The sequence below is a fragment of the Tenrec ecaudatus genome, chromosome 5 (assembly GCF_050624435.1).
Source record: "Tenrec ecaudatus isolate mTenEca1 chromosome 5, mTenEca1.hap1, whole genome shotgun sequence".
Classification (NCBI taxonomy): domain Eukaryota; kingdom Metazoa; phylum Chordata; class Mammalia; order Afrosoricida; family Tenrecidae; genus Tenrec; species Tenrec ecaudatus.
Window position 1 is genome coordinate 29235212 of NC_134534.1, and position 22007 is coordinate 29257218.

General features: G+C 38.8%; 1 protein-coding gene across 1 annotated transcript in view; it reads right to left on the reverse strand.

Annotated features, from left to right (window-relative positions):
- PKHD1L1 (PKHD1 like 1) overlaps positions 1-22007 on the reverse strand; it is a 182927-nt gene that overhangs the window by 109076 nt on the left and 51844 nt on the right. The window contains exons 24-32 of the mRNA XM_075550546.1: positions 20430-20577; positions 17612-17766; positions 15171-15293; positions 10448-10553; positions 7907-8017; positions 5575-5739; positions 4481-4602; positions 2771-2903; positions 2212-2404 (exon numbers count right to left, since the gene is read on the reverse strand). Coding sequence (XP_075406661.1) covers positions 2212-2404; positions 2771-2903; positions 4481-4602; positions 5575-5739; positions 7907-8017; positions 10448-10553; positions 15171-15293; positions 17612-17766; positions 20430-20577 — 1256 coding nt within the window. The remainder of the gene's footprint in view (positions 1-2211; positions 2405-2770; positions 2904-4480; positions 4603-5574; positions 5740-7906; positions 8018-10447; positions 10554-15170; positions 15294-17611; positions 17767-20429; positions 20578-22007) is intronic.

The window sequence follows — 22007 nt, forward strand, 5'->3', positions numbered from 1 at the left end:
GACGGCACTATTTTAAAAAATGAGAGCAAAGTAATTCCACACATTTATAAGAGTAATAAAAGATTCTATGCAATTAATCTATGACTCTATCTTTATTAGACACTTACTCAGGCTCCTATCCCACTATTTCAGTAAGATGGCTGTTAATGTATTTTGCTTTGTTATGGACAGTACACCTTCTCGGAAGCATTTCTCCCAGATGCCACCAAGAACAGAGAGCAATAGAGCAACTCAAATGAGGCTTTCTATGAACTTTTATTTAATTCCCCAGAACAATCAATGGGATTGATATCTCTCTAACACACACACATAAACTTTTATTGAGAGCTCTTACATGTCTTATCACAATCCATACATTGCTCCAATGAGTCAAGCACACTTGCACATATGCTGCCATATTTTTAGTGGTGCTCCGTATCAGCCTGCCCATTTTTCTCACTCCACAGAACCCACCTCAGCTCCACCCCCTGAAGGACAGAGAGGCTGCAGTTCTGAGGCTTGTGTTTCCTGCTGCTCGCCATTCTTCACTCTTCATAAGATTCCAGGACTATATCTCTCATGATACCGTAATATCAGCTTGACTTGCATTTTTAATGCCTAAATCTATTTCCAATTTTAAAATTCCATTCGGTAACTTTCTCATTTCAGAACTAAAATTTTATCAGATAGCACGCAAGTGCTGGGATGAAAATACTCCACATTTATTTAGGGGGCTTACAGTTGGGCAAGGATTCTCTTCTTCTTCAGACAGCCTGCTCCCACTCATCCTTTGCATCTTGACTTCATTAACATGTTTTCAGAGAGCCCTTCCCCACCTCTCAGGATCAGTTAGCTCCCTCTATTACATACGATTAATAGGAGATCTGGTGACATAGTGGATACTCATTGGATTGCTACTTTCTACTCCCTGAAAGAGTTAGTCTCAGAAACTCACTGGGGCCATTCCACCCTGTCCTCCATGGCATCGACGCATGCAGTGAGTTTGTTGGTTCAGTTTTATTATTACATACTCTTACGGAGCACTAGTGCCACTGTTGGGTAAGCATTGGACTGTCAATCGTCAAGGTTGGCAGTTCAAACCCACCAGTCATCCTTATAGAGATAATTGAGGCTACCTAATCCTGTAAAGATGTACAACTTCGGAAACCCTCTATAGAGAGGCTGAGTCGGAATCAACGCTCGGCGGTAGGTTTTCTGATACACCCTTAAGGAACCATGGTGACGGTGTCTGGTCAGGGTTGGATTACTCACCACGGGGCCCATGATTTAAACCTCGTAGCCCCTCCAAGGGAGGAGGATAAACTGGCTACTCCCATGAAGACTTAGAAGGCGTTTAGAGGCCTAGATAGCGCAAGATGAGCTGGAATCCACTAGAAGGCAGTAGGTTTCTATTCTATAGTCTTACATCATCTGGTACCCCTTAATCTATAGTATTTCTCACTTTTACACCTAAAATATTGCTCCAGTCTTTTGTTTAAAGTTTGTATCCCCCACAAAGTCGTAGGCACAGGTAGATGGCAAAGACAGTACCCTTCTTGTTCGCCGCTGCGCATTATCCGGAGCAAGGGCCTGCCCCAGAGCATCTGCTTGATCACTCGTTTCCTAATGGAAGCACATCATCTGACATGTACAGCAAGGCCTTTTCACAGAGGTTCTGACGATTGAACCTGAACGGCATTGACCGCAAACCCAAGCATTACTATGCTTTTTGGGGTATATTCTCAAAGTCACTTGCAACAAGAAGCAGCAGCAAGGTAATGGAAACCATCGACAGATTATAAAACTGATGGCTTTCTTTCCTAGCTGGCATACGATTAGCCCCAGGTGCCTTGACTTCCGTTCATGGTTGTGTCTTCGTAAAAACGTTTTGTGTCTGAGGGGAGTGTGTGCACAGCAAATCAAATCCCATTTAGATGACGCGTACGTATTATATTGCTCCGTGACTATAGTGCTAGCCCCTGCAATGTGCCGGCGTTCACACCATGTCTACCCGGGCTGCCCCATTTCCTGCTGTCCGGCCAGTGTCCCTTGTCTTCTCGCGCTTGCTGCTGGGAGATGTTGACCAGAAAGATGTGGACAGTTTGGTCTCACGTAGCTGATGGTTCAAAAGGGCACATTCCTTATGCGTGCCATTGTTTATTTTATAGGTCATCTATTATTTGGCTGAACAGAAGCGGTGGATTTGGTTCCAGGATAAAGGGATTACCATACCTGTTGGATGCAAACCCCCAGCCGGTGACTTCGACATTGACAGCATGTTTGCCAGGAGGCAAGCTGGGCAGGAGGCATGTAATGTCTGTAAAGTTCCAGTGAAGGACCTGGCACGGTTTTCCTCCAACATAGACCATGTGTTGGGTGGGTCCATTTCCAAAATTATAGCCCTTTATTGTTAAATTAACTTCTCCTATAATTTATGGGGAAAAAACAAGAAAAAGACTCAATGCACGATCAAGTGTGAAACATACATAGTCAAGAGGCCAACTTAGCGCCCATGTCATTCTGGAAGTCTTAATATTCTCAGTAGCAAAAAAGAAAACACTGGTAATGACCAGGTACAAATAAAATCTTTGTTGAATTGTTTCACACACACACCAGGATGACAAAGTACCTTTTCTCCCCTGTCTGTAACATTTTCCCCTGATTGAACGTGTTTACGGAGAACTACTAGACGAATCATGGTAGAAAACTGTGCTTTGAAAGACTCTCTAGATGTGGCTCCTGTACGTTAATATCTAGGTTAAATGATTGATATTATTTAAGAATTTCTTACCTAGTATTGCCCGTTCTTTAGGGTGAAAATCAGTTATAACTGGAGTCTGCAAACAATTATAACTAAAAGCATCATTTGCTGTGACTTGAAAGCCATTGGTGATGACGGATACATCCACTGTGCCCTCAAGTCTCTAAGCAAGAGAAGGATAACGCGAATCATCAGAAAACGTTAAATGTTCAAATGCAGAAGACATACAATGGCTGAAACAGAATCATTTAAAATCAACTTCTGAAGGTGTTATGTTTGATAAAAATAAGCGTTTAGATATTTTTTAATTTGCGGTGTCAAACTTAGGTAGTGAGTTTGAATTCTAGAGATAAAGGTATATGTTAAGGTTGTGTCTAGCTGCTCGTGAACAATTGATAGACAAATACATTATTTGGATTCCTGCAATACAGTCTAAAGACTCTGGACAACTGAGTCAGTTGTTGCACCTGGGCTTAACACGCATAAGGCAGATGTCACTTTATTTTTGCAGTTAAAACAGACTCAAATATAGTTGGATTCTTCTTACCCGATAAAACACAGAATTGTGGGGTTTATTTTTTCAGGCCCAGTCCATGAAATCAAGGCCAGCACTTGGATCTTATAGGAAAAGATGTGTTGCTTCCACAAACAACAATAACAACAAAAACCCGTAGCTGTTGAGCGAATTGTGAATCGTAGGACAGAGTCAAGGTACTCCATCGTGTTTGCAAGACTGAAGTCTGGGGAGAGAGATGAGCCACAGCTTCCGTGAGCAGACTGGCTGCTGGGCTCAAACCACCAATGTGTCAGTTAGCAGCTGTGTGCTTCACCACTGCCCCACCGGGCCCCAGCTTTCTGTGACCTGTGTATTCACTGCTGGAACACATAGGGAATTCTCCCCTAGTACACTAGTGCTTCTGCAATGCACACAGTGTGTGACTCAATGATAGCGTCTAAACACAGTATGCTTACTATACTCCTCAGAGTCTCAACACCCATCATTCAGTCTAGTTCATTCTCAGATTTCTTTCCTACATATTCTACAACAGAAAACCCAACCTACTCTGCTATAGTTTTGTTTTTTGTTCCCTTCAGTGTTAATGACTAGATTCATCATCACTTAACACATAATAAACCAGTGAGAGTCTTGGATTAGATTGAAGCATTATTTTTGGCTCAAAGATGCAATATTTCAGGGAAAACTTTGATTTTATTATTAAGCAAACTGAAACTTTAACATGTTTTTCAAGATTTAGTCTCAAAATCCCAAAAGAACAATTCTACTTTTTTCTGGAAGATCAGTACAGGATGGCTATAAGAAGGAATCACCTCTATGGCAGTAGGGTTTTGGTTTTGATTTAAATGGTAAAGTTCTGTTGATTAATCAAACTCTGACAGATCATCAACTATTCTTCAAAACAGTTCCCAATGAATTCTTCCTGATGTATGTTTTTTTCTTTTGTATCTATTTCTATAACTTAAAATAGAATCACATTGCATAGTACTTGTTTATATGTCTGCTCTCCTTCAACATTTCAAGTGTCTAGAATGTGGAGGTTATGTTTGTCTTTGTATCTTAACAGACAGAAAATGTGGAAGAAATAATTATTGAACAGCATAAACGAAATTGTAGTTTTTAGATAAATACCCCACTTGTGTCACCCTTTATAAAGTGTTCTTTGATTCATAAAAGATCGGGCATATTAAAAAAGTAAAAATAGATTAAACGCGATGCCTTACTTTTGGTGTTCTGCAGGTTATAGTATTGGAATCCCTTTCAACCACATTGCAAGATTCATTCCCAACTACGACCTTGGAGTTTTCACTAAAGCCAAATCCAGACAGAGTCAGAAGAGTACCACCTTTATGAGAAAGCAACACAAAGAACACATCAGCTAGAACAACAACAACAATTGGGGTCAATAATAGAATTTTTCATTCGTTGATTATCTAATCATTCAAGAGATGAATTGGCAAGTAGATGAAGGAGAAAACTCAGGATTAGGGATTTAGCTTTTATCCAATAACCAACGCATACCAAGCCCCAACACTGAATTTTGGGATTAGAAAGGTGCTCCACAAAGCAGTTTAATGAAACAAGAAATTTGTAATTGCTATTTGCTTTGGGCAGTTACTACCAGAAACTACTATTTTTCACGGTAACTTTTTTATCCTACAAAGAAATTAGGTGGTTTCTTTGTTCAAGCAGCTGTGGGTGGGAAATGTGGGTGAATTAAGACTCTCACCAAACTCAACTTGCATACTTCTCAGTAAAAAGGAAGCAAAAGAAAACAATTTTTTTAAAGAAAGCATAATTTAAGTACACACAAATCATAAAGCCAATTCAAATCCAGAGCACAGAGTCTAAAACCTAGTGTAGTAAAAAATAGCAACAAATAAAGCAAACGGAAATGGAACAGAACAGGGGGAAATAATGTGTGCTTTTCTTTCTATTCTGGGCGTTAGCCTTCCTTTTTCTGATGTGTTCCGAGAACTTTTTCTGGGTCAAGTAGCTCCACTGAGACCATGGTTACAAATGGAGCAGCTGGTAAGCAGAATACTAACTAATAAATCTTATCTTGACATAATTGATGAGCTTGTTATAGAAACATGTAATAATTGATGATATTAATTCACTGACCTAAGATGTAAGTATAAGCAATCACCCTGACTTGTGTTTCATAAGAAACAAAAGAATTAGCCAGCCATTTAGTCACTGTACCTTCTAACAGAGTACTTTGCTTTGTTCCACGGCATTAGGGCCCCTCCCCTCAGCCCGTTCCCAACACAGCACAAGCAAATGGTGGAAATAGATGTCATGTTCTTTGTTATACCTGCGAGACTTCCAGAAGAAGGCCCGATGCGTGAGAGCTGTTGGTGATAGGTGAAGTAAAAGGCCTCACTGTTCGTACTCTGTGCTAGTCCAACATCAGCGATGGACACAGCAACTGGGAACTGTCCGGCACTTCCATTCAGAACCTGGCATGTGATGTTGTTTTCTTGTGATAATAACGAGGTAAAGGAAAAAGCAAGTATTTCTTGTAAGGCAAAATTCTTGAAAAATGTCTCCTTGCAAATATTTACCTTGGACTTCATTTTTATAACCCAAGAAATATGTCTACAGATAACTCATATATTGAGAAAAAACCTTTATAAACTACATGATGTTATGAATCAGATTCTCTGAGAAAACAGGCAAACCAATAATGAAGAAAACCATTTTTAAAATGTCTTCATGATTGGTCCTATGCCCCCTCCCCAAAAGTTTTTATGATAGTACCCATAACCGTAATTGGTAAGGTCATTTTTGCTAACAGTTATAAAATATTTGGTCCAATATTTTGCTAAGTCTAAAATTCAGTAAAACACTAAGATTGATCGAGAAAGGTTACAAATTAAATGAAAATATCTTTGCTTCATTTAGAATAAGGTGTATATATTTATAATATAGGGGCAATTTTGACTATTAAATCCCAAGAATTTATAGAAAAATCTAGATTGAAAACATCACTGATTTGGTAAATGGGTTCACTCATGTCATTCCAATCTACTAAAATTAAGGTAAACATCTAGAATTATAAAAGACAATTTTTAGAGAAATATATATAGTTCTCATTATTTCAAGAGGCAGAAATGTAAATAATTATTCATCTGTATTGAGATTTAGTCAATCCATTGCTTAAGTCTAAGCCATAATTCCTGATATTTTTACATATTGTTTGCATTATAGTTGGATGTATTATATTTTTGGACCACATGCCTATTCAAATCCACCAGGGGCACAGTGGGAGAAAACTCACTGCCACTGAGTTGATTCTGACTCACAGTGTCCTGTAAAACAGTGTAGAACTGCCCTTGTGGGTGACCATTGCTTTCCTTGGGGGATCTGGTCTAAAGAGAAAACCACACCTCCATCAAAGCCATTCTTAGTATAGAAGAGCCACCTGGGACACGGAAAAAAATCACAGGACCATTTGGAAGAGCATATGCAAGACATCTGAAATAGGAGAGGCTGCCAAGGCCAAATGCACCAGACTCTGAGATACATTCTCTGAGATACATGTAGCAGAGACTCTGAGATACAGTCTCTACATGTGATCCGAGACCATGGAACTGTGAGAGAAAGGGACAGGCAGGCTGACTTCCTGGTGCATGGGGGCAAAGGACAAGCCCTGGCTGAGGGGCGGAGAACCAGGGAAGACTTCCTTGCTGGCCGAGGGGAGCTGCTGCCATGGACCAATGAATGTACCCTGACTGTTTGCTGATCCTGATGGGTCGTAACCTATTAATAAATCCCCTTAGTTGTGAGTAATGTCTGTGAGTTCTGGGTAGCCACTGGAATGAATGATCAAGCCCAGCACAGAAGTGCAGTGCCTTAGACAGAGCAGTTGGCGTGCGACCGGAGTATAGAGGGGCAGAGTGTAAAGGCATGTCTGGATGCTGCCTACTGCAACAAGGGAGCCAGGAGAGGTCATGTGTGCCCCTCCATGCCATTGGATGAGCCAGGAGAGGCCATGTGTGCCCCTCCATGCCATTGGATGAGCCAGGAGAGGTCATGCGTGCCCCTCCACGCCATTGGATGAGCCAGGAGAGGCCATGTGTGCCCCTCCATGCCATTGGATGAGCCAGGAGAGGCCATGTGTGCCCCTCCATGCCATTGGATGAGCCAGGAGAGATCATGTGTGCCCCTCCATGCCATTGGATGAGCCAGGAGAGGTCATGTGTGCCCCTCCACGCCATTGGATGAGCCAGGAGAGGTCATGTGTGCCCCTCCATGCCACTGGATGCGCGTATGGCAAACAACAGAGGATCCAAGTGGAAGTCTGGAAAGACGACCCTGTTAGCTTGCAACCTGACTGATAGGATCTTGTCAGAGTACATGGGACGCCAGACTAGTGATTCATATATTCTTGTGTTCTAAAGTAACAGCCAAGAAAGTATTCATGTAACCTAATGACGGAGGAAAAATGAATAAAAACCAACTGCTATGTGAAAGAGACACTCAAATTTGACTGTGAAAAATTTAAGGCATTTAACCAATTTCAAAAAACCATAGAACGCACTATAGCGTAATTGTAATTGTGATAGCACTCTTTTGAGGCAATGTTCTCTTAAGAGAAGAAAAAGTTAATAATAATAATAATAATAAGTCTTAAAAGGACCTACCGTCAACAGAAAGAAGAGAGCAACCTATGGGCCCAATCGAGACTGATACAGATGAACTAGGAGAAAATCCAGAGCCTAATATGGTGAGAATTGTGTTTTCTTCATAGGACCCTGCAAAGAACAATTTAAATATTAAAATAACAAAAATTATAAAATCTGTTGTTAGGAAATCAGATATTTCTTAGGGAAGATATATAAAATACATAAAATATCTCCTAAAACACATAAACAATAGATCTATAAGCAAGAAGCGGGATGGTGGGGAGTGGAAATAGATTTAGCCAGGCTATTGTTTTTCTCATTTAACTACCTTACATTGATTCATATTTAGAATCTGAATATTGACAGTTATCAGTGGAGATCATGATGTGACTGAAAGTATAAAAATGAGTTAGGAAAATAAAGATATTCTTATGAAAAATAAATGAAACTGCAATATCCCTAGGTGGCAACTTGGCATAGGATCGATTTGCCATCACAACCCCATGAGGAAAGGATAAACCAGGTAATATGTGCGTAAGCACATTCCATTTGAATAAAAATAAGATTACTCTACCTAGTGTATTACATATTAAGAAAGTGTCTGAGATATAGTCAGTTTACGTGGATAAAAACCTGTTGTCCAAGGATATTGAATAGCTTTCCATTCATTCTTAAAAGTGTTTGATAGGACTCCCCAACATTGATAATGCCATACACAACATAGATTCCACATGGAATTAAACAGCCAAGAATGAAAACAAGACTCTAAAACATTAGACTCTCATCAACTCTCTTAATGATTTGGGGCAGATAGGGATCTGCTAAAGAATAGAGGACACAGGTAGAAAGAGTACAGCAAAGCTCAACACTAAGACCACGATTTGCAAAGTCAAAACTTGGAAATGGTCTGAAAGTCCACTGAAAGCAGAACAAATAAATAAGAATGGATATATTCATGAAGTAGTTTAAAAGGAGGAATTAGATGTACATACAACTGCATACGTATCAGAATGAAAGCTGACTGATACAAGATACGGAAAGATATTTACATTGTAATATCTCATTTGAAAACTTGAAAAAAAACTGGCAAAAATACCACATGTAGGTGTGGAACATAGAAAATATTTTTCAATGATATGGAAGAATACACACAAAAGTGATTATTGTGATGACCCCTGGGCATCTGTATCACACTACCACAAGGAATAGTACCTGAGGGGAACTAAACAGTTTCTGTAGTACTTTTCTTAAAGAGAAGTAAACGTGGCAAAATATGAATTTTCAGTAAGGGGACCATAGGTATTTCTATAACATTCCTTTTACATATATTTCATTACTTTTACCTTTATCAAAATGTGACAAAACGTTATTCAGCTCAGTGTGTTAGAATGAGAAATCATTATTTTCAAGAAGTGCATGTAAAAATTAAAATTCATTACAAAGTAGAAATCATTACAAAACCATGCTTACATAAGATTAATAAAATTAATACCAAAAGACTGTAGTAAAGTACAACAAATCCTTTGAGATTTGGCATCACGTAACGTAAATTATCCAAAAGTTAATACTCAACACTCCTCATTTATTGATAAATTAGGTTCCAAAGACGATGTTATTTGAAGATTGACATTGTACACAATGGAGGATGATGACAACAGATCACAAAATACAGGAAGACTACATCATTACATAACTATTAAAACCACACAATTATATAACTGTCAAACCACTGGGACTCATGGCCCAGGTAACTTGATGCAAATCTTAACCATCCCAGTCAGCATTACTCTCACAATATGCTTGGCATTTGTTACTGCAAGATGTTCATTGATAATTCACAAAAGAGTTGGGATAGTAGATTTTTAAATTACTGCTGTAAATGCAAAATGTCATAATGACATAGTCAGAAAGTAAAGAGTAGGTGTACTATTGTGAAAGTAAAAAAATGCCTGAAGAAGATATTTTCAACACAAAGATTCATTCATTAAAATTTTTTTCATGTATATCATTTTTTGCTGATAGAAAATTAGAGGTAAATTTTCCTGCTAGCCATCAAGAGTAAATTGTAATTATTCCATATGAGCTTATCTCTATGATTGGGGAAAAATGCCCTTTACAGTCCTAAATCCTACTGTCTATTTTAATCCTGGGGAGCTAGATGCAAAGTATAATTCTTTGTTTTAAAAGTAATAATATACTATTGAAGAGACAGTAAAACATGTCCTCTAGAACGAGTTCTTGTTAAGAATTTCCTAAATCTCCCAGAGGAAGTGATTTCACATAATGAACAATTCCAATTAATATCCTAGGAAACTCCATTTAAAAAGAATAATAGAGATTGGTTCCAACAGGTGAAACCGGGAACATAGGACCAAGGAATCTGACTTCAATGACAATAGTCCTTTTTTAATTAGTTTTTCCATTAGCTTTCTAATTTAATAGATTTTTTTACTTTATCTGTCTAGTTGCCTCAATTGTGAGAACATAAAAAATGCCATGACCAGAGTATTTGCTAGTTCCCTTCTACCCTACATTCCAAGATAAGAAGCACAAGGTTACCTTGCAAAGGGTTCATGCTGAAGACTTGGGGTGTAGTCAGGAGATCCCATGTAAACCTACAGTCACCTGAGCATTTAGCTGGAATTCCATTGACATAGACTTGAACCTTAAAATAAAGACACACGCAGCTAGAGAACAGGGGTAAAGTACAATATATACAGAATTTAGAAACAGAAGATTATATTGTTTTATATATTTGTCTGCTTCATTCATTCACTCATTCATTCAGCAAATGGACCCACTTGCGTTGAGTACTTGTGGTGGAAATACTGCATTTAAAAATCAGACGATGTCACCCAATTTATATTCTTGAGATGGTAGATTAGAGAACTGTGCTAGATTTGTAGAAGAATAATTATGAAGAATATAGAAAAGTTTACAAAAGCATAGAAAGTTTTATTCAACAAAAATAACAAAATTTAAGGCTATTGTTTCTCAACATGTCCTCCACCTGGGTCTACACACTTCTGGAAGTGGCGCTTCAATCTCTCTAGTCCTTCCCCTAATTCTGCACCTTTCTATTTGTATGTGTCCAAACTATTGTTTTGGCATCTTCAAGGGACTCAAATCATGCTGTGTTTTAATAGTCTCTGAGTTTGGGGAACAAAATGTAATCTCAAAGGGAAAGATCAGGGCTTTTAGGGTGAACAGGACAGGGTTTCTCATCAAAATCCTTCTAAGATAGGCTTTGTCAGTCATAAAAACTGAACAAGTGAATCAGTGGCTGGAAGCAATTGATCAGCACAACTTGCCTGGCCTTTTCTTCACCAGTGCAGTTTGCAATTTTCTAAACACTTCTTCCCAAGAAGTACCTGTGCTTGTCCAGTATCTTTTGGGAAAATCCATTGAAACCACTGTTGTTGGTTCTGACTCATGATCCTCATACACAATATGAAGGATATTTAATATTCTTTATCAGTACCTAATATTCTTTACAGTACCATAACTCAAAGGCATCAATACTTTTGATATGTCTTATTCATTGCCCAGATTTCATATGCATATGGAACAAGCTAAATTACCCTGGCTAGAATCAGGCATATTTGAGTCTTCACAGTGACGTCTTTGCCTTTTTAACACTTTAAAGGAATCTTTGGCAGTAGATTTGCTCAGCGTAATAGTCATTTGATTTCTTGACTGTTGCTTCCATGAGTGTTGATGACAATCTCATTCTACTCTCCATGTATCAAGATGTGTCTATTGCTCCAGTTATGAGGATTTTTGTCCATTTTATATTGAGTTTTAATCCGTCCTGAAGGCGTGGGTTTTGGTCTTTATATTGAGTTTTAATCCGTCCTGAAGGCATGGGTTTTGGTCTTCATGATTAAATTATTCAAATCTTCTTCTCTTGCAGCAAACAAGATTGTGTCATTTGCATATGGTAGGCTGCTAATTCATCTTCCTGCTGTGTTCTTATTCATAAAGACCTGCTTCTTGGGTTATTTGCTCAGCATACAGATAGAATAAATATGATGAAAGAATACAACCTTGATACACACACCTTTCCTAATTTTAAACACAATATTCCCTTGTTCTGTTTGCATGACTGCCTCATGGTCTATGTTCAGGGTTCACATAAACCCGGTGAAGTGTTCTGGGAGTCCCATTCTGTGGTCCTCAGTTTGCTATGATCCACATAAGTCATTGGTCTTGTTATGCTCGCTCCCACAAAGGCAATTTATATCCCAATCAGAGGTTGTGTTTTCCAACTACTGATCCTTACTCCCAACTTTCATATTCCAAATATCAGTGATCATAAACGCATCTTGCTTGCGTGTTTGATCAGGTTTGGAATGCAGAAGTGGGTAAAGAGCTTCAATTTCCCCATCGTTGGCTTTAATGTCCGGTGGGTAAATTTGGATAGCAGTCATTTATTGGTCTTTGATGTCGGCATATGGATAGTATATCATCAATGACAATGTTTTTCTTCAGGATAGATCTTGAAATGTTCTTTTTGATGATGAATACAATACCATTCCCCCTTCAGTTTGTCTTTCCTGGCAAAGTAGACCCTTAAATATGCCCAAGGCCTAAAATAGACGAGGTTGAGTAGACTGCTGATCCAACAACACAGACAAGAATTCATGTAGACTCACAAAGTTATTGTCTTCTGTTTTATTATAGCAAGTTATTTTATACTTGATGTCTTTGAAAATGCATTGTTTTATACACATAGAGTCATCAGCTAGTTAGAATAATGCATGCAAATTGCTTATATAAATGTGTATTTCTGTGCTTTTATTATAATAGCCATTTTTATTCTGATAGCTGTCGTACACTTTAAATTCATTTAGTCTTAGGCAACTCTTAAAATAAGGCACTTTCTTAACAATGCCTCGCATTTGAAACTGCTTTGTTGTGACAGCAAGCTTTGTTCTCTAATGGTATTTTACCCCTCATGCAAATCACTGAAAGGGTCTATTTGGTTACAGTAATTATTTTATGCTACTTTATTTCCCTCCACTCTGAAGGCTTTGCAGAAAATTTCCTTTTACTACTTTCTTTAACTCCTTCTATCACTTAGGAAGAAATTTGTCCTCATTAAGTTCGTTGAATAGACCACCTATATAAGAACATAGGTAATGCTGACAATTTGACAGACTGCTGCTGGATATCACTCTTCTCCTCAGTCCACGAAAGATCATTCTGACCACTTTACCGCTAGAGTTTTAAAACTGTAGATCTATACTCATTGCTACTCTAAAAATGAAAGATCTTTTAAAAGAGCCATTTATGTATTATTGCAGATAGATTATTGATTGCATTAGGAATGATTAAGTCTTGCAATATAGGCATGGGGGAGTTAGTCTTTGAGCTTCATTCCCCATTCAGTATACTGCAGGTAGAAAAAAAAAATCCATTCACGTCTTATCAGCTAATATCATCCAGATGCTAACAATGTCACTTGTAGGATGACAGTCCAGCAGAAGTCTTTAGAATCTTTAATAAAATATGTCAAAATATAATAAGTTAGTTTTCTTTTGGCTACACAAGGAGAAATCTTTCACTGTTAATATTTCTGGCTTTTTTTGATAACTACACCTGAAGAAACTGAATAAGACTTAACAAAGGCCCACCAGAAGGCTATGTGGTTACGTTCAATATGTCCCATGATGGTCCTTTGCTTGGCATCTTTAATGATTTACCAAGTTGTATTGAACCTTGGATTAGATCTATCTGCTCATTAGAGGAATTATTTTTGTTTTGATTATTGCAAATATAATGAAATGTTCTATAAAATATATATCAAACACTTTCACCCTTACTACAATGACTATGAAAATATTATGCAAATTAACAAACTGCCCTTTCAAATAGCTTCCTACTCCAGACAAACCTTATTTCAATTATGCCAAGGTTGTTTTCCTGAGTTTGGCTGGCTCAAAATCTTAATCAAACAAAAGCTTCGTGTATTGTCCTTCCTAAGGAAACTTCCTCCTCTGTGGGTGTTCAAGGAAAGAATGATCGCCATCTCAATGGCTCACACCTGATGGTGAACATGAGGATGGAGCGATGTCTCTTTACGAGCCAGAGTCAATTGGCAGCACTGAACAACAACAACAAGATCGCAAGACTGGTGGCACGACTCCCTCAAGACAGGGAGCTAAGCTACTGCGAGATGAAGAGGAGGGAAAATCTCCAAGAGTGAACGAGGAATTTTCATGGAAATGCGGATCAGAAGGGAGAAATGAAACAGAGCATCCTAAAATGTAAGTCTCTGGGGCACTTGGCTTAACTAAGGGATGGCTGCTTCTGGGCCTGGACTTAAACTCATTTCGAAAAGACCTGCTGTATTATAAGGAGCTAAATGTCAACAGAAAACTCAGCCTCGAACAAAACGCTTTCATTGCAGGTAAGTTCAGACAAGCTAGTCCCATGAACCACACTGTACAATAAAGCTACACTCGCAGGAACAAAACAGGTTTCCTGGTTGCTTTGTTAACACTCTTAGTTCCTCCCCAGGGTTCCTATCAGCAGCAAGTAGTAAAAAACAAACACAACAACAAAAATCCTACCAACAAGTAGTAACTCATCAAAAAAGACTCTTTTAACCATTTACTGCAAAGCCTCCGCTTTTCCTAACTGCCGTTGGCTTTTAGCAATCATTAGGAAGCCAGTGGGAGGCCTGTTGGTGCAATGATGAAGCAACTTGGCTGCTGACCTAAAGACGAGCAGCTTTCACCCAGCAGCCACACCGTGGCAGAAAAGTCCTGGCGAGCTGCTGCTGTGACAAAGGCCGCTGCCAAAACCATCTGGGGCAATCCTACTCTGCTCTGGAGAAGTCAAAACGGACTCAGCAACACCTAACCAAGGTGACGACACGTAAGTCACTTGCCATGTGATGTTGCTAATTCCTCATTTAACAGTATCAGTATTGCCTAGCTGAGAGTATAGCTCACTTTGTAGACTCTGTTTATCCTCAGTTTAAACCTAGTCTTGCCTTCAGTAAATCTATTTTGATCCTTATTAGAGTAGACTGCTGACTCTTTCTCTTGCAAACTGTCCGTACAGTTTGCAGCACAATGCCTAGACCACAGTGCCACAGACTCCTTGCCTTTTCCTAACGACCCCCAAAGGACGACAATCATCATCTTCTGATGGTCAACTAATAACACAAATAAACATGTCACCACGTGCATATTTTCCTAGTTCTTTAGTATATTACCTGTAAGTTATACATTTAAAATTATGTTAAATATCATGATCGACATTTCAGAAATACCTGTGGCTGTTGGTGGGGTACACGAAGCAGGTCTCCAAGAATGCGTTGCCTGAATAAGCCACCTTCTTTTACCTTTGCAATGGTTACCGTAGCATTTTCTCCAATAATGTGTGAATCGTTCACCTAGTTTTACACAAAATCATTTCATCAGAAAGACTGACAAATATAACATTAATTTTTCTTTCAAATTTAAACATATTTAAAAGTGAACCTAAGCTAAAAGATGTAAGAAAAAAATTCAAAACCACTTTGTCACATGTCTGGAAAAAGGAGTCTCTCTTAAGTAAAAGACAAAACAAAATTTATCCAAAGGAAATATGAATAAGACCATTGTGACATCATCCATTGTATTAATTACAACTTTGTAGTTAATATTAAGTGGAGTTGTTAACTTAATTTACAGAATTAATAAATTGTATCTAAAGAAAATAAATTTACTAAAACCCAAACCAAAACTCACTGCCATCAAGTCAATGCTGATTCATAGCGACCACAAAGACTGCAATTTTATATGAAATTAGAAAGCCCAGCCTTTCTCCCATTTACTAAACGCATTTTTTTAAAGTTCCCTTATTTTTCAAAAGATGGCCACTTTGATAAATGATTGTTAAATAATGGAAGCATTGAATGATCTTTCTTCCTGAAAGTCAACTTTTTCCCTTGAGCATTTTTCATGTGAGGCTATGATGGTTTATCTTCCATTTCTGAGATTATATTCCCTCTCAATCATAAAAATCAAATAAAATCAAGGCATCATATGCCACATTTCTCACTCCAGATTCCTCTGCCAATATGGTATCCTCATGTCGGACCACGCGGAGGCAGTGAGGAGCGAACAGAAAGGATGATCAAGCACAGTAGCCTGGTCCGATGAGCGCGAGGGGAGATGCACAAACAGAGGAAGAGATCCACAGAAGGCGAAGTTGCTGGAGCAACTCAAGTGTGGTCCTGATTTCTGAATTTTCCAATTCTAGTCTGGGTCTTTTCTTAAAATAACCCCAAGACTATTGACTATTTTCATGGCCATACAGACTTGTTTTCTCCATGTATGTACCTTTAATTGGTTTCTTTATCCGCCTCCACCCCCAATTTTTTTCCTCCTATCTAGAAATGTTTCTATAAGTAAGTCTGCCTTTTATTTCTGCGTTAGGTCATGGCCATCATTGAGGTGAGTGTATGTTCAGTCTCCATGCTAAAGTTGTACCACTTAAATAACCATTCTCATATGAATTACGTTTTCAGGGTTTTGTTGTCATTCAAAAAAATTGCATTGACTATAGTGTGCGACATATATATATAACTTTAGTATGATGAAGTTGTATAACCGATCTCTTATCTGTACCTGTGTCCATGCTCCAGTCTAGCTGGTTTTTTAAGGTAGAATTGGGGTCATGATAGTGGGGAGGGGATAGAAGAGGAAGCCTCAAGAACCAGAGGAAAGTTGTATGTTTCATCAGTGCTGTACTGCACCCTGACTGGCTGGAAACACAGGGAATCCAGGACAGATAACCCCTCAGGACCAATATTGAGAGTAGACATACCAGGAGGATAAGGAGAAGTTGGGGGAAGTAAAGGGGAGCCGATCACAATGATCTATATATAACTCCCTCCCAGGGGGATGAACAGAAAAGTGGGTGAAGGGATACATTGGTCAGTGTAAGACATGAAACAATAATAATAATTTATAAATTATCAAGGGTTCATGAGGGAGGGAAGGTTAGGGAGGGAGCGGCAAAATGAGAAACTGATACCAAGGGCTCAAGTAGAAGGAAATGTTTTGAAAATGATGGCAACATATGTACAAAAGTGCTTGATACAATGGATGGATGGAGGGATGGATGAATTGTGGTGAGTTGTCGCAGCTCCCAATAAAATGATTTTTTTTAATTTATATAACCGAGATTGATGAATCATATAACATCTATATGGAAGTTATCCATCAAGAAAGTTATAATTTCCTTAATTCCCACTAGTTTATGAGAGAGCCTGTGTCTTCAATCTCTTGTAGTCTCCTTGCTTCAAATATTCTGGGCCCCAGACCTCTTCCCCAACTCCTTTCCTCCCTCAACCAAGCAATTAGATGATGGCCTATTATGACACACACTTATGAATTTAAACATGATTGGTAGCCCTAAAACACAGCTCCCCTGTTAGAATTACAGACAGCGAGATTGATTCAGATTAGTCTCTAAGCAGGTTTAGTTCTGAAAGTGGATCTGCCTAGATTCCTCCTGCACTCAATAAAAGGCTTTTCTGAAATACTCATCTTCCTGAACATATCCCTTTCACGTCTTCTATTTTTGTCTATAATTTTCATGTTATATATACCTATAGGTATGTGTATATATACATACATACATACACAAGTTAATCTTCTCTTTGGAATGAAGCAGAGTACAAATAAGCAAACAATACATAGGAACAAGCACAAGGTCGAACACCTGCAGCAGGTTCTGCCTCCCACACGCGCTTCTCCACTTGACGGTCCATGCGTGTCCAGCGCAGGTCCCCTCTCGAGTAACGGAGACGTGTCCCATTGCCCCCAGGCTCTGGAGAGCAAACTGTAAGTCTGCAGCTGACACAGCAGCGGGCAGGCCTGTGATCGCGGAAGGAAACTGAACAGTCAGTCTTCTATAAAGTAATCACTTCCTTTTATAGAGAATCTATAAGCCATCATTATGGATGAGCAACACACTTGTGAAATGTAAACTTTCTTATCTGATGAGGCAGGGAAGCAACTAAAAAATTCAAATGTTTGTTCTGGATCATTTAGCATCACATCATGGGCGTAATCTCAGCTATATAAATTATGTAAGTAAATAAGACTAGAAAATATACACTAACAGTTGTCTATGTCAGCACTGTCCAAATGATATAAAGCCATAGACAGTTTAATTTTTTTCTAATCCTTATACTTTAAGAGTTAAAACAAAAGGTCTAAGTAAAATGACTTTCAATGATGCATTGTATTTAACTGTTTATATAAAAGCCCATTACCACTGGATCGATTTTATGGCAAACTGATGTGTGTCAGAGCAGAACTGGGCTCCCCTGGGTCTTCCTGGCTGTAATCTTACAGCAGACCACTATCGCTTTTTTTCCTTAACACTCAGGGTGCTTTGAATCACCAGCCTTTCAGCTAGTTGCCAATTTTTGTACTCATCATTATATTCAAAATGCTGTTTACTCAGCATGTAATACGAACCATGTCCCAAATGCTCAGTACTGATGTGAGCCTTATGGATTTCACATTGAACAGAACAGATCTAGATTATCCCACCACAGTTGTCTTTGAAAAATACTATTCCTTAAAGTACAACAATAGGCCATTATTGATCTAGAATGATGATAGAAGATAGAAGTGTCAGGAACCGGAGGAGGAATGGAATTGCCTCCCTGAACAGCTCCCTCCCTGAGACAGAAGAACTAGATGGTGTCTAGCTACCATGACTGAGCATTGTGATCAAAGAGTCGATAGGAAAATCCTGATCACAAGGGTAGAACTGCAGAAGGGAGTTTTGAATTCTCACAGCCACCAGATTTTCTGTAGCCACAGAGGCTGGATAACTCTTAAAAAGTATGATCCTGAGTTCATCTTAAACCTTGTACCAAGAACACCCCAGAAATCTTAAAACCAAACGGAAGTCTTCCTTAACTAGTCAAGAACGTCTGCCTGTAACATTATGATCATTTAAGGTCTATCTATGTGGCATCAAATTGAACAGTAACTAAAAAGATTAGGTAAGAATCTTAAGGGGCAGGAAATTTACTCTCTAAGGGGAAGGAACAAATCAGAGACGAGGTGTGAAAATGCCTGCACAATTCAAAGAACGCAATTGATGTCTCTGATTTGTACATGGAGAATTTGTTGAATTGGTATGTGCTCTGCTGTGTATATCAACAACAACAAATAAGAGGAATTATGAAAAATAAAAGAAAATTTTAATAATACACCAACTCAATAAGTATAAATGAAATTTAAATAATTAAACTTCTCAATGGCAAAGATAATATTCTAATTTTCCATTTTATAGTTTTATTCTTTCTCCAGTCACCCTAGCAATGAACAATCATTTGAAAAATTTATATATTATTTTCAAGGTCTCTAAAACTTAAGAAATTCATGGTTTCAACCATTTTCAAAGAAACGACTTTAGAGTTATATATTATATTTAAGAAAAAGTAAAAATAAAATTAATTTAAAAAAAGAAAAAGTAAAAATAATCACTACTTAAAATATTATCTTTGGATGAGTGCATCCTTTTCTTATCTATTTTCAAAAGGGCATAAAATAAAAACATTACAATTGGCCATTAAGAAACTATAATATGTTACACACTAATATTCATTCGCTAGTATGCTTATACATTTAAGGGGAGAAACAACAGTAAGTAACCCTGAAATTCTCTTTCAGTGAAAAAAGATTTGAAAGCAGAGACAAACTAATATGTGTTCACTGATCATTGCAGCACTATTCACAATGGCCCAAAGGCCCAGCAGCTCAACTGTGCCTCAACATACAGAGGAATAAACAACATGCAGGATGCACGCAGCACAGAACAAATGCTATAGGTGACATACTGGATGAACAGAAAAAAAGAATTCAGATGCAAAGGACAAATATTGTATATAATCTCACTTGAAATAGCTACAACAGGCAAATATAGAGAGGTCAACGTTGATCAGTGGTTACGAGGGGCGGGTGGGAAAGGAAATGGGGAGTTGCGGCCTAAGGGGCACTGATCAAAATAAAATCGTGTTCTATGTTTTTCTGTTCTTAGTTATATGAAACCCAGGATTGATGGACCCATAGAATCAGCAAGTAGAATAAGGGCTTGGGGTGGGGCAGGGGTACAGTGCTCGTGGTGGTGGGCAGAAGGGAGACAACGTCCAGGAGTCCAGGAAGGAAAATAATGTGTGGAAACTGATCGTGGTAGCAATTGTACAACGCTGCTTGACGTGACTGAACAACGAAATGATAAGCTATGTGTATTAACTCCCAATTAAAAATAAATTTTAAAAAATGAAAGATGGCATGTGACAATGGTTGTACACCATGGTAAGTGTATTTACTGCTTCTGAGGTGGACCCAGGAAGTGGTCGGATTGGCAAATGTTTTGTTATACATATTTTAACATCATTTGAAAGAGAGAACTAAAAGAAATAGCAAGTGATAATTCTTCAAGGGAAATAACGCATTTTATCGCATTAGAGAGTGTGTATTCACATGCACAAATGTCCTGATTATTTTTCAAATACCTTTGAGAATACGTCCATAAGCTTGAATGTCAAAGCTGCCACTGAGAGGTGCGGACGCTGCTCGAATCCTTTGGATGCGAATCTGAGATTCCCCCGGCCAATTATTTCCTCTGTAAACAGACTCATTCTCTGTCTCATTTGTGATTATCTAATTTCCAAAATAAATATTGATAAAACGATTAAGCTCGAAACTGGCTAACATGATTTCTATGTGACCACAGTACAAACCTGTGACATGACATAAATGAGCCGAATGTATTCAGATTCTTCACAGCATCCGAGGGAGTCCCATAAATCAACACCGGCCAGACCTGCATGGCTGCAGTAATGAGGCCAACATCAACTCAGTCATGTGTGTGGCAATCCCTCATTAATTCCGAATGCACCTCCCTCACCAGGAATAAATATCCCTCCAACAGGCAGTCGCTTCCAAGTACAGTGATAATCAGTGTAGGGAGGCAAAGAAGTCTGAGAGGCATTCTTGGCTATGAGCAACCTAAAACTGTCTTTGGAAAAATAACACGCAGAGATATGAAAACTCAAGGAAGGATGTGATCAGTCTAGTGGCCCAGAGGCAGGAAACACTCGTTTCACACTAAGTGACTGTCAGCCGAGTGATGGAAGAAAAGGGGCTCCAGACATTCAACAACTGCCCGCGGCAGGGGTGGAAGGTGCTCTACCCGCCCCCCCCCCTGGTCGCACTGTGCTATCGTTTAATCTTGCTGAATGTAAAATGTCGAGTCCCATACCCATAAAATGATTAAATATAAGCAACACGACACAGGTACAAAAATGTTCATGTACGATTTGGCCCTGAGGTGAAAAGCAATGAAATTCAAAAAGTACAAACAGCGTCATTCCACTGGCAGGAAGCTTTAAAACAGTCCAAACTAATCAATGAGAGAAGTCAATTCAGTCAGTAAAAAGTTCTTTCTGTGAGACCCAGCATAACTATAAACACCACAGCCAAACTTATCACCATCTAGTCAATCCCATGTCCTAGCAACTCTAAATAGGGTTGCCAAGATGTACATCTTTATGGGGACAAAGAGCTTCCTCTCTCTCCAGCAGAGCTGCCGGTGGGCTCAAACCATCGACTCTGAGGCGGGCAGTCCAATGCTTAGCCCACAGAGCCACCAGGGTTCCTCACAGCTCATGTACTGCTTAGTCTTTCATCTTGCACCTGTCATGCACACTTGCTTTTGTTTGTTGTGGGAAGCTATGTTAACATGTTTATATTTCATAGGGAGCTAAACTTAAAAGACTCATCCTATGTGGCAATAGTTAATGAATTCATGATCGTCTCAACCGGGGGCTGGCAAATGGTGGCTCCTTTGTCGATGTGGCTTTGAAGTGGAATTGAAGTTTTGTAAAGGCTATGCTTCAGAGATTGGTGACTTCGTTTGTTTGGAAAGCAGTTAGAGGCTGCAAATAATGTTTTAAATTGTGGTGAAGGACACGGTTGGCTCTTCCATCCCCCAAATTTGCTGAACTCTGTTCTAAAAGATTAAACCGGTACAAAACATGGTTCCGCTCCTTTTGAAGTGCTGGGGCCCACCTCCTTTCCTTCTGAGGCAA